This window comes from Lutra lutra, chromosome 7, assembly GCF_902655055.1.
Source record: "Lutra lutra chromosome 7, mLutLut1.2, whole genome shotgun sequence".
NCBI classification, from domain to species: domain Eukaryota; kingdom Metazoa; phylum Chordata; class Mammalia; order Carnivora; family Mustelidae; genus Lutra; species Lutra lutra.
Genome location: NC_062284.1, coordinates 60436396 through 60454571, shown reverse-complemented (window position 1 = coordinate 60454571; position 18176 = coordinate 60436396). Strand labels below are relative to the sequence as shown.

General features: G+C 54.4%; 2 protein-coding genes across 8 annotated transcripts in view; one reads left to right on the top strand and one right to left on the bottom strand.

The window, feature by feature from the left end:
* DNAJC17 (DnaJ heat shock protein family (Hsp40) member C17) overlaps positions 1–14641 on the top strand; it is a 44593-nt gene extending 29952 nt beyond the window's left edge. Inside the window, exons 5-13 of one of the 7 annotated variants that reach the window (XR_007128857.1) lie at positions 1109–1194; positions 1439–1535; positions 2068–2111; positions 2561–2638; positions 3167–3247; positions 3700–3810; positions 11463–11639; positions 12334–12585; positions 13859–14641. Coding sequence is in view for 4 of the 7 variants with exons in the window: in XM_047738624.1 (XP_047594580.1) it covers positions 1109–1194; positions 1439–1535; positions 2068–2111; positions 2561–2638; positions 3167–3247; positions 3700–3810; positions 6039–6248 (707 nt within the window). In the remaining 3 variants the exon portion in view is untranslated. The other 6 variants (XR_007128858.1, XR_007128856.1, XM_047738627.1 and 3 more) reach the window with 6 other exon arrangements.
* On the bottom strand, positions 9378–13279 carry GCHFR (GTP cyclohydrolase I feedback regulator). Its single transcript, XM_047738631.1, has 3 exons — positions 13147–13279; positions 11092–11186; positions 9378–9907 (listed from the first exon to the last, which is right to left on the bottom strand). The coding sequence occupies exons 1-3, from the start codon at positions 13180–13182 to the stop codon at positions 9784–9786; spliced, it is 255 nt and encodes an 84-aa protein (XP_047594587.1). The 5' UTR covers positions 13183–13279; the 3' UTR covers positions 9378–9783.
* Positions 14642–18176: the final 3535 nt, after the last annotated feature.

Genomic DNA, 18176 nt, shown 5'->3' with positions numbered 1-18176 from the left:
AGAACTCACTGAAGCTGGGATTTAATCCCACGCTGTATGAGTGAAGCCTGTGTTCCTGATCACTGTGCCATCCTGGATCTTTCCGTGCGTCCCAGCCTCATTTCTGCACGGAGCTTTCACTCTGTGGAGTCCCCTCAGAAGGATCCAAATAGGCCCAGGCATTCTTTTTTTAATTTTTTTTTAATAAACAGTTTTATTATGGTGTATTTTGAATATCATCTACCCATTTCAAGTGTACGATTCAATGATTTTGAGGAAATTTCCCAAATGGTACGACTGTGAATGTAAATCAGCTTTAGAACATTTTTATCATGCAGTAAGATTGTTCCAGGAGGTCTTTACCTCCCCTTCTTTTTGCCCTTTTTTCCCCTTCTTCTTGCCCATTTGACATCCATATATTTAATATGTACATATACCATCCCGGTTCTTCCATCTTGCTATCAAAAACAAACAAAAAAACCTGGTGATTCTAGGTAAGTAAAGTGCCCAGAGAAGAGAGCCGTGAGTGCCAGGCCGGAGAGGAGGGTTTGTCACAGCAGCTGGCCTGGACTAGGGCCACAGGCAGGTTTCTCTTGGAAGGTGGGAAGGGCTCCAGGACACGGGGTGATGTCTTCACATGGACTCTGCCATCGCTGTAGGAGCCACCAGAGTCTAGTCCCAAGTGAGGCTCGGTAAATGTAGGCTGAGAGGGAGGTAGAGGAGACGGTGGGGCCTCGATCTCTGCGGTGGGAGAAGCGTCAGCACCAAGGCTGAGGTCAGGCTGTGGTGCCAAACCACAGGAGCAGGCCAGCAACTCCACCCTCGGCATCCCTGCCACATGGCCCTGGGCTGCTGACCTAAGCAGCTGCCCACACCCTGTTCACTGATCAGAGAACCAGCTTGGTCAGCGGGAGCTGATTTAACTCTTGCAGACCCCGGCCACTCGGCTGGAGCCTATACTTCATCTGTGCTTTGACTTTTCTCGATGAAGACTAACTTGGGAGCACATGGGGCTGGAGCGAGGGGGAGAGCTACTCTGTGGTTTCACCCTCCGTGAGACTTTGGGTGGGCTGCGGCCATGTAGAAACTGCTTAGACCAGACACTGGGTCACTCAACTCTCATGCCCAGACCTGGAGGCCCGAGAGCGGCAGGCCCAGGCCCACGGCAGTGAGGAGGAGGAGGAGAGCAGGAGCACCAGGACACTGGAGCAGGAGGTGCGTCCGGGTGTGTTAGCCCAAACCCATCTGCAGGAAAAGGAGGAGGGTGGGCCTGGGTGGCTTTCATGGCTGTGGACGGCATGCCCTTCCCTGTTCCTCCGTGGGGTCCGGGTAATCTGTCCGACCCGCAGGTTGCTGGGCCCTAGCTTGCAGGTGGAGCCTCCCAGGGACCCTCACAAGGTCAGCCAGCTTGGAATTGGATCTGCACAGAATTGTCACTCCCCCCAACCCCGCTCTGCAGATCGAACGCCTTCGAGAAGAGGGCTCCCGGCAGCTGGAGGAGCAGCAGAAGCTGATCCAGGAGCAGATACGCCAGGAGCGGGAGCAGAGGTTGAGAGGTAAGCATCCCTCACATCCCCTGACATCCCCTCTGAGGCAGATACCCAGAGCGGCTGCACGTGCTGTTTGGTGGAGTTGCTCTGGAGGTTTCCACCTGCTTGGAGCCGTGGGGGCACCTGACTCAGACATACATGACCTGTCCCTTCTTCCCACCACTTCTCTGGGGCCTATTTGTTTTCACTCTGCTTAAAATCTGCTGGCCCTGTTTGAGTCCTAAGCAGAGCTGACTCTATTTTAGAGCAGTTCCGTAGGGGAAAGGTTCTGGGTTACTTTGTTTCAGTAAAACTCTGCCTTTGTTGGTAAAGTGCTAACTTGTGGCCTTCAGCTTGGCAGACCGCCCCCGAGGTAGCAGTTCCTCTGGGTGCGGGTGGGATTGCCTCTACTTCCCCCCTGAAGCTCGTCAGCAGGGCAGATAGTGCCCTTGGTAAGGAGTGACTTTTTATAGGTCCTTCAGGCTCTGGGTTGTGTCTCCTTTAGAGAACCTGCTGCCTCCCTCCTATTCTACCTTGCTAATTTTCCCAAATTTTTTAGGAAAGGCAGAAAGTCCTGAAGGCAGAGGAACCCCTAAGCTAAAGGTGAGCCCTGTGGGACCCATGAGCCACTGCACAGTACCCCTTATCAACAAGAACAGATTCTTCTGGGGGCTCTAGGGGTTCTGGCAGGGATGCTAGGTCTCTGGGAGCCAGCACCACCTGCCAGGTCCTTCCATCCTCCCGCTGCCTAGGGATCAGATCAGCCTCTCGGAGCTCACCCTGAAAAGCCCTCTTAGCCCTGGCAATTGCCGGGCAGCGCTCCCCAGAAACCCTGGAAGGGGAGCATCTCATGGGGGTGGAAGTGTGGTCTCAGGTGAGCAGGCCACCCTGCCTGTCTGTTTGCAAGAGAAACACATTTTTGCGGGGTCACTCCCTAGATGACAAGTGCCTAGAAGACCATCAAGGTGTCGCTCCGCCCATTAAGCTTAGGTGCTGGCACTGTTCAGGCCGAGGTCAGAGTTTAATGGTGGTGCCCATTGCTGTCCTTGCAGCTAAAATGGAAGTGCAAGAAGGAAGATGAGTCAAAAGGCGGCTACTCCAGAGATGTCCTCTTACAGCTTTTCCAGAAGGTCTGCCCTGCCACCTTCCCTCTTTCCCATCACTTCTGCCTGCACCTCAGCCAAAACCCCAAATCTCCACGCCTAAACTTCCCTTAACATCTCTGCCAGCCTTTTTTTGCTGTCTCGCAGACCACAGGGCAGCCCAGAGGCTTTCTCCACCAGCGGCCATCTGGTTCTTGTGTTGCCCTGTGCCCTCCAGCCTCGTGTCGCCTTCCCTGCCCAGCTCTGGACCTTGCCATCTGGAGTGTGTGGGGAGAGGCAGGGTGGGAAGGTGGCACAGAAGCCCCATCCCCTTTCCCACCTTTGGTGACAGTCTGAATCTTCAGTCCTTTGCCCAGGTCTCCTTTCCTGGCTTTCCTTTGCTACCACATCGCAGCAAAAATCTCCTTTCTTTCCCATCTCTGATCCCTCTCTGGGAATTTAGCAACAAAGCATTATCGGCCCGCCAAAAATGCCCTGGCAGGCCTCAGGCCAACCCAGACTTGTCTTGTTCCCAAAGGCTGAGCCATGCTTACTGGGACCCCCTTGTCCTTACAGTATGGAGAGGTGCTCAACCTGGTGCTTTCTAGTAAGAAGGCTGGCACTGCTGTGGTAGAGTTCGCAACCATCAAGGCTGCGGTGAGTGCTAGGGGAGGCTTTGGGGGGCCATGGTGGCCCCACTATTTCAGAGTAGGAGCCAGTACTGTGGGCCTTCTGAGCTTAGGTATCCACAATCCCAGAGTCCCCCCACCCCCCACCACTTCCTGGGAGTAGAGGCACAGCAAATGAAGATAAGGGAGAGCAGAGACCGACTCTGTTTCCTGCTTCACACCCTCTATCCTCTACCCTCCTGTGGGAGCTGGCATCCCTCCAGGCATGCTTTGCCTCTCTCCCCACTCCCCAGTTAGAAGGCTCATACCCCCCACTCATCCATGAGGAGGGTTAAAGCTTCAGCCCATCATTGTGTGAGGGTTGCTTGGTTTTGTCTGGAGGATGACAGTGCTGGTTCTGGTTCTTTCTGCTGGTGTAGAGAGAGCCACTTTATGGCTGATTGGAGCCACGGGACCAGGACTGGGTACTGTGTTTGGCAGGAGCTGGCTGTCCAGAATGAAGTGGGCCTGGTTGATAATCCTCTGAAGATTTCCTGGTTGGAGGGACGACCGCAGGGTGGGAGAGACCCCAGCCACTCAGGACTGTCACAGGTAAGGAACCACACCTCCGTCAGCTGGGTCTGCCCAGGGTTTGTGGGACCTTTTCCTGTCTGGGCTCTGTTCGGGGCCCTTTCCTCCCAAATCCAGGTTGTCAGGAGCAGAGTGAGACTGGCAGGTTTGCCAGCCTAAACAGGACTAGGATTCTGTCCTGACTCTTTCTGTCTCTGAGTGCTAGGACCCCAGCCCACACAGAATACTTAGACCTTACTTTCCCGCCACAACCCCGTGTCTGGCTGGGGCTCCCACCTTCACCCTGAGGGGCTTTTCTGGCCCCCAGGCTGCTTGGTTGTTGTGTGAAGCCCTGGGCGCTTTGACTACCTGGTGCCGCAGGCAGCTTGAGCGTCCTCTTGTCCCCCGCCTCTCCCACTGGCTCCGGTTCCCGGTTCCCGTGGTGTCTGGGGCTGCCTGAGGCAGGGGCCAACGGGCAGGAGGAAGTCTCCTCAGCACCAGCACTGGCGGCACTGCCTGCACGGATGCTTTGTGGTGTGGCACAGATCTGGCGCTGGCTCTCAGCCTTCCAGCTTCGTGAGGGTTTCTGTTCGCCACCTGCACACACCTGGCTCTGGTTACACTGGCCCACTTTGGCAAGACAGAGAGCCTTCGGGCCCAGAGCTGTCCCTTCCCTGAAATGGCCCATGGATCTGTTGGGAGCCTCAGGCTGCCGTGCTCACAGCCCGCTCCGTGGGGGAGAGGGTCCCTAGGGTCTGCAGGGCTTTGCTCTCATTGCCTCAGCCTGCTCACCTGTGTGCTCTCAGCTGGCTGGGAGGACGGGAAGCTCCCTGGGAGTGTGGCCCAGGACCTGGACAGAGGAGAAAGATGAATGGGCAGGAGCCCTTCCTTAGAGACCTCATTCCCCACTGTTAAGTCCCAGCATTTCACAGCCCCAGAGGACACTCCATAGGCCATGTTACAAAGAACTTTATTCATTTTCTCCTGCATCCAGAGGGGAGCCTTTGAACTCTGCAAGTCCGCCAGAGGAGGGAAGAGGGAGGCTGTTGGTATGGATATGGAAGCAGTGTGCGTCAGAGCTTCCTCTCCCCCTCTGCCAGGCTTGGAGAGGCCTGGAGTGTCAGAACCACGTGGCCAGCCCATCTGAGTTCTGGTTGCAAGTCTTCTGGCCAGGCCATGAGACGGGGGCAGTAGCATAGCCCTTGGCCTTGACCAGTGGGCCGGCCCTGGGTAGCAGGCCCCCATCGTCAGGGGGTTTGGGCAAGGCAGAGCTCCTCAGTCCTGGTGGAGGATTCTGGAGACCTGCTGAGCTGCTTCACAGTAACAGCCACGAGCTTCATGTCCATCCCCGATCCAGTTCTCCTATGCTCTTGGGGCAGAATGGGAAATCTGCCACTGTTCCTGCTACATTTCTCAAGGGTTCCCATCACTAAAATTCTGGGAACTGCCCCAAGCACCCCTTTGCAGTCTGTGCCTGTGCCTTTGGCTGCCATTCCCTATAGCCTCCTTCCTTGGGCACCAGGCGTGCTCTGGACAGCTACCTTGGCGGCTTGTCTTGTCCCTTTTTGGCAAGTGATTTGTTTGCCCTTCCCCCTGAGTTGTACTGTGCACCTCTACCTGCCTCTCTCTTCCTACTTTGCCAGCCCCTCCCCTCCCCTGCAGGTCCTGTTTGTTCCCCTACCCGCACCGGGCACTCATGGCTTCCAGGCCATGGCCGAGACCCAAGCTGCCTGCTAGGCTTTCTCCAGTGATGTTCATGTTCAGCCAGCACTGTCCAAAGTGGTAGCCATTCATCACGTGTGGCTGCTGAACATTTGAAATGTGGCTAGTGCAGCCATGGAACTAAATTCTTAATTTTACTTAATTTCAATTTGAACAGCCACACATAGTTAGTGCAGGGGACCCATTTTGCCTCGCCCTATCCTGTGATGCCTCTCTGTTAACAGTGGCTTCTGAGGGGCCGGTGCAGGACACCTGTCTGACCCGCGCAGTCTGCATGTCCTCCACTCCCCCGGACTCACCCCTTGTGCTGTCCTCCCCCTCTGCTGGCCTCTGCCCTGTCCCTGTGGTTACAGGCGTGGCCTCCCTTGCCCAGCCCGGCCAACTGCCTTCAGGGCTCCTGCCACCAAGTGCCCCCTCACAGCACTTCCAGCTTGCCTCTGTGCCTCCGCTCCCAGGTGATGTGGAGGACTTCAGGACCTGGAGGGCAGGCAGGACCCTGGATTTCTATCCCTAATTCTCCTGAATCTGCAGCTGTACCCTCCTTCCAGGCTTCCGGCTCTTCCAGTGACCCCACCTCTGCCCACCCACACCCCATTCAGAAGCTAGATTCGCTCGGAAATTGCTCCTTCAGCATCTGTAGAACTTCCTCAAGAAGTGAAATCCCCAGGTCCACTTTGAAGGAGAAGAAGGGATCACTGAGGTCTGGAGCAGGTGTCCCCTGGAAGGGGGGAGTGTCCAGAAGGTCATTGTCAGAGTAGTGGTGGAGGGTGCCCGCCAGTGAGAGCGCAGAGGGCAGGGTGGCCGAGTAGGCCGGCGGGGGCTCCAGGATGTTGGGGCAGCTGGAGCTCTCTCGGTAGAGGCGGGGAGGCTTGGGCGGGGCCAGCAGGGTGGCCCGGGGCTGCTCATCCCCCCACAGAGGCAGGCGCCGGCCATCTGGCCGCCCTCGCAACTCCCGGATGACTTCTCGGTTGCTGTACTCCTCGTGGTCCCCGCCAGCTGTGCTCGCCTGGCTGAGCACGCTGCCCTGTCGCCGGAGTCGCCGTGGCCGCCCCAGGCTCAGTCGCTTGAAGAAGGAGGCATTGCGGAAGGAGCCTTTCCGCCAGGTCTCCATGGCACGCAGGGGAGCCAGCAGACAAGCAGCCCAGTTCAAGAGTAGCTAGTCACCATGGGGTCCCTGCTGGAGCAGTGACTGGCTAGAGCGGTGGGGACAGCCCTAGCTAGAAGCACAGACTTTTGGCCAGCATCTTGGACGGCAGCAAGAGGTCCTGGGACGAGGGCGCTTTTGTCCGGGAGAGCCGAGAGGTGGGAGTTCCTGGCAACAGGAGTTTCCCAGAGGGATAGGCTTGGCCTGGTTACTTGATCGGACGGTGAGGAAAAACCCCAGGAGGAAGAAGCAGCACTTACTGGAGTCGGAGGGCGGGCAGCCCAACCTGAGGTGCCAATGATGGAAGCAGCCTGGGCTGCTTCCCCGGGGGCCTCTGCTCTGGGTGGGTCCGAGCTCGCCGTGCCTTCCCGTCCCCTGCACTTGGCCTCTCCGCCGCAGCGCCCGGACTCTGATGAGTGGCTTGGCTGTTTGTGCCGGTGCGTGGCAGTGGGGATTGTTGTTTTCAGGTGACTCAGTCAGGTGGGAAGCCAGGTTTCATGCTCTTAGGTAATTGCAGCATCTGTGGGCTGGGATTGGGCCAGCTGTGGCCAACACCCCCGGGCACTGGGGAGCTTTGGATTCCCCTGAGGACTCTCTGGGGGCGGCCCTGCTTTGTGTGTCACCACTGTTTGCTTCCTTTTCCCCCTGCAGCCTCTCTGCCCGGGGCCCTAACCCCCTCCAGCCCCCCAAGTGTCTGCGAGGGAGGGGCCCCAGGAGGGTGGGTATTAATTGAAAGGCAGGCATGTGGAACAGTTGTTGGGGAAGGAAGAGAGACCTGTCACTAGTGTGGGTGACTCAGTCCTGGGGCCTGGTGACAGGCCCTCATTAGCCAAGCCTGCAGGTACGAGGGGGAAGAGGCAGAGGGTGTGTTAACGGGAAGCAGCCCCATGCCTATAAAGGGCTGGCCCCTCCCTCGGCTGGGCTCAGGGCATGCCAGGGTGCCTCTGAGGTTTGCTCTGCAGGGCAGCCTTACCTTGGAAAGCGGGGAGCTGCTCTCCCCTCGGCCTGACACCCAGTCTGGCAGTTTCTCATCTTCCTGGATTTACTCCCATAGCCTCAGGGCAGGAGGGAGCAGTTGAGGGCCAATGTCCTGCTGCCTCCGGTCCTGCCTTGCTCCAGTCCTTTCTCTTGGGTCACCTGCGCCTTCTTTGGGGTCCCCCCTGTGTGGAAAGGGCTGAGCCACACAGGGCTGCCTTGAAGTGTCAGCTGGGCCAGGTTAGGTAGGTGGGCCTGGCTGGGAGGGCTCCTGTTCTCTGAGATGCCACAGCCTGGGACAGACAAGGAGGCTGGAACGGTCAGAGAATTGGGGGGGGGGGTGTCTGGGCTGAGTCACACTTCCTGGTTCTGTATAGCCCTAACCTCAAACCAGTTGGCCATGGTCTGGCATCTTAACCCGGGTCACTTCCTTCATACTCCCCAGGTCACTGACCACTGAACCTCCCTCGGCTTATTAGTGAGCGAGCACTCGCTGGGTCTGCCGCAGGACAGGCTCTGCAGTTGGCTGTGTCCACACCCCCTGGCCTGGCTCACTGTGTGCCAGCTCAGGTGGGCCTCACGCTTCACACAGCTTTAGCTATACTGATGGAAGAAGTGCTTTGGTTCCGGCGGTAGACCCTATGGTGGTGTGGGGTTGGAGGGGGGTGGGAGGATCGGAGCTCCATGGCAGAGCTGCCTCTTGGGCCCACAACACTGGCGTGTTGGGTTGGTTGTTTATTAGTCTTTTGATTATTGACATAGAGCACTCCTTACTCCCCCGCACTGTGCTGGCAAGATCATAAAAGAAAAAGGCACGGGCCCTGTCCTCCAGCAGGCCTGGTGTGTATTTTTAGGACGGGAGTGGCCCCATGTGTGTTTCTCTCTCCTTCCAGTGCGGGGGCTGACAGAGGCTAGGTCTAGGGCAGGGCTCCACGCTCTCGTGTCCAGGCAGGAGCCGCACTGTGCACCGCGGGGAGCGGGTGGTGGTCTCGCAGAGCCCAGGACATTTCTGTCCCTCTGAGTGTCCTCACTGGAAACCTGTGAGAAGCAGGAGCCACAGGAGGCGGAAAGGAGTGTCAAATAGGGCGGGGAGGCAGTGAAGGGTGATGGCCTGGCCTGGCGGGCACATGGAGTGATTCAGCCCGAGATGGAGCAGGGCTGACTGTGGGTGGAAGGCCTGGGGGGCGGGGGCTGATAGCTGCTCCAGATGGAGGGGAGGAGGGCCCGCTGAGAAGTGTGGGGCCTCCTCACTGCCTGACTCAGGACTAGTTCTGCCTAGGCCAGCCCTCCACGTCTGGAATGTGGGGCTGCGCCCTGCTGCCCTGACCAACGTCCCCTGGTTGCCCCCTGCCCCCCAGGGCTCAGTGCTGTCGGAGAGGGACTATGAGAGCCTCGTCATGATGCGCATGCGCCAGGCAGCGGAGCGGCAACAGCTGATCGCCCAGATGCAGCGGGAGGACGAGGTGGGGCAGCCCACGTAGTCTTCTAACTGCAGCCCACTCACCCACAGCCCCCTTCTTGAACGTCACCAATAAACCTTTCTTTTTTCTTTTTCTTGTTTTTTTTTTTTTTTTTTTTTTTACAAGAATCTACCTCTATTGCATATGTAGGCGTAGGGTGCTGGCCCGACCAAGCGCGTCCCTTGTTCCTGGACTCTGCCCGAGAGGGTTCCACCCAGGCCTGGCTCTCCCTCCCCGGGAGTGAGCCGACCCCCAGGGAGGGGCTCCGCGCAGTGAGAGTCAGTGGGCCCGCAGAACAGAGGAGCAAGCACTCGACACAGGCCTTTATTGGCTTGGACCAGGTACTTAGGACCCTCCCACCCGGTCCTGGGCTGTGCTCCTTGGGGGCTCCCAGTTCCCGGCCAGGGACAGCCTGGCTCTTTCGGGCCCCTCAGCCTGCACACAAAACACGGCCTTCTCCAGGGCTCTCAGCCAGGCCAAAAAGCTGGAGGGGCAGCTGGGAGCACCAGGGCAAGGGCCCTGCCCTCTCACCCCATCCTCTGGGGCTGAGGCAGGTTTCAGAAAAGGCCATTCACAGCCCAGTGGTGCCTGGCTAAGGAAAATGACAGTTTGGGAAGAGAGGGGCCAGGCGGTGAGTGAATGGGGACTCAGGATCAGGGCCCATGGCATCCACTCAAAAAAGGGGTGCTCTCTGTGCTCCTCAGTGTGAGAGGGTCACTCCTTGTGCAGGCACCACACCAGCGTCTGGCCCACCCCCGTCATGCTCAGCACACGGAAGCCCCTGCGTTCCAGTTTGTCCAGCACTATGCGAGGAGGATCGCTGACAAAGTACTCATAACTGTGAAGAGAAGGGGGAGAGGGGACAGCGTCAGAGGGCATGCAGCGCCAGTTCCCCGCACAGGTGCTGATGACGAGGCTGGGTCAGGAATCCTTGTCCTGATGGATACTTGCTGGGTACTTTCTAGTGCCAGGCTAAGTGCACACTCCCTGCCGCCTCCCCCGCCAAGCACTGGGCTTGCATATCTTGTTCCTTCCTCCCAACAACCTAAGGAAGGGACCATGATTGCTCCCATTTTATGAACAGGAAATCTTGGAGGGGTTGGGTAGCTTTCCAAATGTCATTGGGATCGCCAAACCCACGTTAGTCTGACGATAGCCCCGTGTGCACGGGGCCACTGCGCTAATCAGGAGGAATGGCCTGTTCTCTCCAGGATGCCCCCCAGGGCTCTGCCCCCTCTTGCTGCCCTGCCTGTCCCATGGTCCTGGAGCAGTAGGTTGACCCCTAATAGCTCCTGGCTCTGGGTGCTGCTCCCTGGGAAGGGAATGCTGGCCGTCCCTTCTTTCAGGGCTGATTGACTGTGAAGTGTTGTCAGTCAGATAAAGGGCTCAAGCCCCACGCTGGGCATCTGGAGGCAAATGCCTCCTGGTAAAGGAATGGGGTTGGGTTCAGCTCACCAACCCTGACCCAAGGGGCTGGGGCCAGCTTGCCTCCTTTCCCCCCTCTTTGAACTGGGACTCATTCTTGCAGCACTTCTCGCGAGCTCCAAGCCTGTGGAGCTGGTGTGAAGAACGTCAGGGGAAGTGGCCAAGTCCCCAGGCAGCAGCCGAGCTGAAAGTAGGACCCAGGCTGCCTGCTGCCTATTTGTAGAGTTTAGCTTTCTTACTCAGCCAGCCGGAGAGAAACCTCTTCTCTCTGTGCTGGTCTTTGTCTCAATGGGGTCCAGCTCTGAGATGAAAGGGCAGAGCAAGGAGCAGCCCACTTATGGAGTCCTCTACACAGCTGGACTCTGTCCTGGGGTTTCCTTGTGAAGGGAGGGCCAGTGAGAAAACTTTCGGAGCAAGCTGGGGGGCTGCGGTAAAGCCACAGGCAGGACTGACCCCACAGAGGACAGAGCCCCATGATGCAGGCAGGACCTCTGAGGCTGGGCACTGGCATCGTCCCTGGGCTTGGCTGTGTAAAGGAAACAGGGACAGTGCTCGGGGGCCTGCAGGGAGAAGATCCTTAAGAATGCCGCTACTTACAAGTTGTTTCCCAAGGCACTTCTCTTGGAGGCCCCCAGATACTGCATCAGCTCTGGATCTGAGTGTTCATCGCCCACCATGGTAGGGCCCACCTCCTGCAAAACAAGCCACAAGGGCTGCTTGGCTCGCTGCTAGGGAGAGGGAGAAGGGCTCTCTGCCCTTCCTCCCCTGCCTGCTGGCTCTGAGCCAGTTCAGGGCTGGACAGGGTGCTGAGGAACACGGAGGGCTGAGCGTGAGCTGGGAAAGGGTGGAGCCCTCAGTGATCAGCCAGGCAGTGTGAGGCGTCCCTAGCCCTTCCAAGCCGAGCTGGTCATTGCCCGCCTCCTGGCAACTTCCTGCCGGGCATCACTACCCATGTTTGTGTGTCTCAGAATCACCTGGAAAACAAACGAAAACCAGTCCACACAAAAACTGGTATGGGAGTGTTCATCGCAGCGTTATTCACAAGACCCAAAAAGGGGGAGACAGCCTAAGTGTTTGTCATCTGACAATCGGATGAACTGATGGAGCCACACAGCGGGATCGTACCCAGCAAAACAGAGGAATGGGTAAGTACCCGTGCCCCCTACAATACAGATGAACTTTGAAAATGCACAAGTGAAAGAAGCCAGACATGGAAGTAATTAGTGGTTACCTAGGGCTGGGGCCTCAGGTGCAGTGAAGAGTAAGATACAGGGCATGGGTACAGGGTGTCTTTTCAAGGGAATGGAAATGTTTTAAAATTGATTATAGTGATGGCTACACAACTCTTGAGTATGCTTTAAAAAATAAGGAATTGTACACTTTAAATTGGTGTGTTCTTTGAGATGTATGCTATATATCAGTAAAACTGTCATATATAATTATATATAATATATAATTATATATATACACATATATGTGTGTGTGTGTGTGTGTGTGTGTGTGTGTGTGTGTGTGTGTATTTTTTAAGGACTTTATTTATTTATTTGACAGAGAGAGATCACAAGTAGGCAGAGAGACAGGCAGAGAGAGAGGGGGAAGCAGGCTCCTTGCTGAGCAGAGAACCCGATGTGGGGCTCGATCCCAGGACCCTGGGATCATGACCTGAGCCGAAAGCAGAGGCTTAACCCACTGAGCCACCCAGGCGCCCCTATATATATATTTTTTAAATCTCCTGAAGAACACTGAATTCCCCAGCCCCAGGCGTAGAGAGTATTTTGGGAGGTCTGGGAAGGGGCCCAGGAGTGCACATTTTAACTGCCCAAGTAACTGGTTCTCTAGGGCACTTCCAGGACCTCGCCTGTCCAACGGCAACCCCACCATCCGCACCTGCTGTCTCTATCTCAGGGGACCTGTGCATGCGCTGACAGAGTGGGAAAGAACGGAGGTGCCGGCTGGGCTGCCCAGTTGAACCATTCTGAAGTTAAAAGGGGATTCCTGCGGTGACCAGGACAGTCTTGGATGAGGAAATTGTACCCAAAGAAAGGGGCATCACTTCTGACTCCGGAATGGTCTCCCCACCTCTAACCACAGGTCCTGTCTCCCTTCTTTCTCTCCTAAAGGTTTTCTGGAAGTGCCCGAGGGTGCTGTTAGTAGCTGTGGATGGGCCAGGCCCTTGGCATAGGTGTTTTAGTGTCTTAGCGCGTCGTTTTCTTTTCCAAACCTCTTTTCCCCAAAGTATTTCCACTCCCACCCCCCACCCAACCCCAACCCCAACCCCTGACGAGTCGCTTTCTGTAGGGCAGTGGGTGCTGTACACCTGAGGCCAGGGCTTCTTGGCTTCCTTGGGTGGGCAGTAGGACAGGAGCCTCAAGGGCCCTGAGCTCACTCCGCCGGCGGGGACGTACGCACCCTACCCCCTTCGCGGCCCTGGAAGCGCGTGCCGGCCAGAACTTCCCGATCCCCGTGTTCCCGGCTGAGTCTGCTCCCCAGTCCCCAACCTGCGGCCCGAGGGGGCGTGTCCCGGGCGGCTTCCGGGTCCAGTCACTGGCGGGCGCTGCCCGAGAGGGAGGCGCCAAGGTGCAGTGGAAGCTCCCTCTTTCCCCGCCCGACCCCAACCAACTCCATCCCAACTTGCAGGGCGCGGGTACTCACCATGCGGATCTGGGTGCTGATGAGCACGTAGGGCATGGTGAGCGCGTCCCGGCCGGGCTCCCACCCAGGGCTTTGGGCTGGGCTCCGACGCCAGCCTCTCGAGCTCCGGGACTGCGCCTGCCGCCCAGAGTCCAGTTACTCAAGCTCTGGCCTCGGGCGGTGCCAATCCCAGTGCGCCCAGCCCGTGACTCCCGCGGCCGGCCAATCGGGAGCGGGCACCCGTGACGCGCCCCCGCACTTGACGATTCGGTCCGCCTCCTGCCCTCCGGGCCTTGCTCTGGGACTTTGCTGTGGGACGTTGGCGCGCACCCGCTGCCTGGAGTGGGGGGTGGTCTAGCGGGCTAGGCGGGCTGCAGCAGGGCGTGCTGTAAAGCCTGCGTGTTGACCGTGCGCCCGCTTTCTGCAACATCTTGAGCACTAGGTTCCAAAGTCCTGCTGGTCCCCGTCCCGTCAAAGCAGAGCAGGGAGGAATCCGGGACTCTCCCGAAGCTCAAGCCCTCCCCACCCAGGGACGCTTCTAAAGCTCTAAGTGGATCCCCACTTCTGCCCCCCAGGACACATTCTCCGGGGACTCCGTCAGCGCACCGGAAACAGGGGTGGGATGCTTGTGGCTACAGCTAGAATAACCACTTCGTGTGCACCGCGCCTTTTCGCCTCCCTGACTGTAATTCCTAGTGCAGCGGCCGAACCTTGCATTTCTGTGCTCCCATAGGTAAATCTATAGAGGAACCTCATGAGCGTTTGGCTGTGTGTCAGTCCCCGAGCGATTTAAACCGATGGAATCTGGCCCCCACTTCGGAGAGCTTCCCGCGAAGCTGGAGAGATGCAGCGCACGCGCGCGAAATCACAAGGCAACAATTGAGGCAAAAAGAAACTACATTCCCGGACACCAGCCCCCGATTAGAGGGCAGCAAGTGCACTCGGTGTGTCCACGCCCTCATCTCGTTGTTTCAAAATCTGAAAACTCAAAAGATTCTCTTCCCGCCTTGTGATTGGTTCTCTAAAAAACAAAGCAAAAACAAAACAAAAAATAGCCTGTAACCTTCTCTGGCCCTTGAACAATCTTCTCGTCCCGGAAGGGCCCTTACAGGCCTGCTCTGTGCCTCCAGCAGCTTGACAGATGTGGAGAGCACTGGAAGGGAAACAGGCAGTAGTAATCCTAAAGGACTCTTTCAGGTCTGTTTGACTATTCTGTACTCCCTCCGCCTATTCTCCACCTCCAAGACTAACAATTTAGCTGGAGAGAGAAGATCCTCATGTCTAACGAAGGAGTCGTTAAAAGATTAATACTCAGGCCATATAAAGAACTCCTACAAATCAACAGGAAAAAGATAAATCAATAGCAAAAACATGGGCAAATGACTTGAATAGGCACTTTCAAAAGAGGGAATGGAAATGGCCGGTAAGCCGATAACATGATGTCCAATATCACTAGAAATTCCAGAAATGCAAATCAAACTGTATTTTATTTTCTATTTTAAAGACTCATTTATTTTGGGGGGACTGGGTGGCTCAGTGGGTTAAAGCCTCTGCCTTCGGCTGGGGTCATGATCCCAGGGTCCTGGGATCGAGCCCCGCATCCGGCTCTCTGCTCAGCAGGGAGCCTGCTTCCTCCTCTCTCTGCCTGCCTCTCTGCCTACTTGTGATCTCAGTCTGTCAAATAAATAAAATCTTAAAAAAAAAAAAAGACTCATTTATTTTTATTTTTTTTAAAGATTTTATTTATTTATTTGACAGACAGAGATCACAAGTAGGCAGAGAGACAGGCAGAGAGAGAGAGGGAAGCAGGCTCCCTGCCGAGCAGAGAGCCTGATGTGGGGCTCGATCCCAGAACTCTGGGATCATGACCTGAGCCGAAGGCAGAGACTTTAAGCCACTGAGCCACCCAGGTGCCCCAAGACTCATTTATTTTATAGAGAGACAGAGCAAGTGCCATGGGGGAGAAGCTTAGAGAGGGGGAGAGAGAACCTCAAGCAGACTTAGGGCTGAGCTCTGAGCCCATATGGGGTTTGATCTCACCACCCAGAGATCATGACCTGAGTGGAAACCAAGAATCTGAGGCTTAAGCAACTGAGCTGCCCAGGTGCCCCTCAAACTATACATATATTTTTAAAGATTTTATTTATTTATTTGAGAGAGAGTGAGGGAGAGACAGAGCATGAGTGTGGGGAGGAGCAGAGGGAGAGGGAGAAGCAGACTCTGCCACAGGGAGCCTGATGTGGGGCTTGATCCCAGGGCTCTGGAATCATGACCTGAGCCAAAGGCAGACTCTTAACCAACCCAGCCACCCACGTGCCCCTCAAACTACATTTTAAACCACAGTGAGGTACTACTATAATGATTTGCTAAATTAATAGATAAATCTGTAAACATTGAGTATTGGTGGAAAGGTCTAACAATGGGAACATTACTGTTGGGACTGGAAAGTGTTACGATTGATACAGTCACCTTGGAAAACAACATAGCTTCATCTAACTAATTGTGCATGGGTATGACCCAGATAAACCCAACCTAGATAAACCTCAGGAAAACTCACTCACCAGGATGCATGTATAAGATCATCATATGGGACACCTGGGTGGCTCGGTCGGTGAAGGGTCTGCGTGCAGCCGAGGTCATGATCCCAGGGTCCTAGGATCGAGTCCCACATCAGGCTCTCTGCTCAGTGAAGAGCCTGCTTCTCCCTCTCCCTCTGCTTGCCACTCTGCCTACTTGTGATCTCTGTCTCTCAAATGAATAAATAAAATCTTTAAAAAAAAAAGTGGAGTAAGTTTTTGGTTGATTGATACAACAGAAACTGCATAGCCATAAAAAATGCGAAGTGCACAAGTAAATTGTGGAAAAATAGAGACTAATTCTACTTACAGCTCACAACTTGCGAAACTAAATAATACATTGTTTGGGGATAAAAACATAAGGTTAATTACACATCAATAAAAAATATGTGGTAAAATTATAAAGAAGAGTAAGGGAATGATAAATGTAATATTTAGGGCAGTGTTCACCTCTGAGAGAAGTGAAAGGCACTAACTAGGCAGGGACAGCCATGCTGGAGTCTTAGACGGCAAAAGTGATGTTCTCTTTCTCACACTAGTACCTGGATGCTCAGGGTTATACATGTCTTCAATCCTTATTGTATTATAAATACCCTTTTGTAGCTATTAAATATTTAATAAAAATTTTTTTAAAAATATTTATTTGACAGAAATCACAAGCAGGCAGAGAGGCAGGCAGAGAGAGAGGAGGAAGCAGGTTCCCTGCTGAGCAGAGAGCCCGATTCGGGGCTCAATCCCAGACCCTGAGTTCATGGCCTGAGCTGAAGGCAGAAGCTTTTTTTTTTAAAAGATTTTATTTATTTATTTGACAGACAGAGTCACAAGTAGGCAGAGACAGAGAGGAGGAAGCAGGCTCCCTGCAGAGCAGAGATGTGGGGCTCGATCCCAGGACCCTGGGATCATGACCTGAGCCGAAGGCAGAGGCTTTAACCCACTGAGCCACCCAGGCGCCCCAATAAGAACAATTTTTTTAAGTGTCAACTACCTTAGTGGTCAGACACAGGGGGTAATGCCACCATCCCAAGGCATTTGACTATGTTGCCTGTCTTGGAAGAGCCAGGTGGGTAGATGAAGTTGGCCTATTTGGAGCAGAGATGAGAGCAGGAATCTGGGGGCTGCTGCTCTCCTCTCTCAGGCTGGGCTGGGGCGAAGAGGAGATGGGAAGGCAGTGCCATCTTAGATGGCCAGGGCTTTGTTACATTTGCAAAACTGGTCTGCAGATGCCACAGAAGATAGAAAGCTCCATCCAGAATCCCCCACCCCGCTGCTGAGTGCTCTGGCAGCCACGTGCCCACCAGATAACATCTTTAATATCCAGAGGGAAATGAATTCCCCTGCTTGGTCTGCCCATCTGGCCTCGCCTCTTGCCACAATCCATTTATCTGGCAGATCTTCCTCCCCTGCAGGAAGAGAAGAAATTGTTCTTCCACAAGTCAGTTTTTCATCATGAAGGCATTGTCTGGGTGGTGGGGCCTGGGTACTGGTTATTCCTTCTTTCCTTCCTCCCTCCATATTCAGCTTCTGTGGGTCACTTCTGCACTGGAGTTCAGGGAATATGGAGATGAATTGAGCATGAACCCCAACCTGGAAGAGTGAACACACTAGTGGGGTAGCCAGACTAGAAAGCAGATATTCATGTAACCAAGTGTAGTGGAGGTAACCAAGCCTCAGGAGCAAAGAAAAATTAAAAGATTAAGCCCACCAAGGTGGTAGTCTGAAAAGGTTCCCCAAAAGAAATGACTTTTTATTCTCCAAAAATTAATATTGTCTTACTACTGAAGATACACATGCTTATCTCAGAAAAATGAGAAAAAATTAGGGGAAAAGTATATTAAAAGAACTCTTTTCTTACCACCAAGACAATTATAGTTCATGTTTTTCAGAAGATACCAGTTGAACTGAATCATTAGAAATGAACAGGAGAGATATTGGTAAATTTCTATTCCTTAAACTAAGGGGTAGGAACCTGTTGCCTTTAAATTATTCCTTACAATGTACATTACATTAAATGTACTCTCTTATTTGTAAAATATCTCACAATTAAAAGGTAAATAGGGGTGCCTGGGTGGCTCAGTAGGTTAAGCCTCTGCCTTTGGCTCAGGTCATGATCTCAGGGTCCTAGGATCCAGCCCCGCATGGGGCTCTCTGCTCAGCAGGGAGCCTGCTTCCCTCTCTCTTTCTCTCTCTCTGCCTGCTTGTGATCTCTCTCTCTCTGTCAAATAAATAAATAAAATCTTTAAAAGGTAAATAAATATAATATCCAGACAAGGATTTAAGGAGGACTCATTTAGATAATTCACCTGTCACTAAACGAAATTTTAACCTGAGAGAAATGTTGGTGGTAAAACTGGAATCATAATCCTGTATTTTCAGTTTTTAAAATTATAAGAAGTTGCATAAAATCTCAAAAGTTTAAAGTGGAATTACAAAAATCAATGGGCCATGGTGGTGTTAACCTTAAAAATAAAACTGCCA

Coding starts and splice junctions, on each gene's coding strand:
- GCHFR (XM_047738631.1), bottom strand. CDS start 13,182: ATGCCCTACGTGCTCATCAGCACCCAGATCCGCATG. Junction 11,187..13,146: donor TCAGCACCCAGATCCGCATG/GTGAGTACCCGC, acceptor CTTGTTTTGCAG/GAGGTGGGCCCTACCATGGT. Junction 9,908..11,091: donor AGTGCCTTGGGAAACAACTT/GTAAGTAGCGGC, acceptor TTCTCTTCACAG/TTATGAGTACTTTGTCAGCG.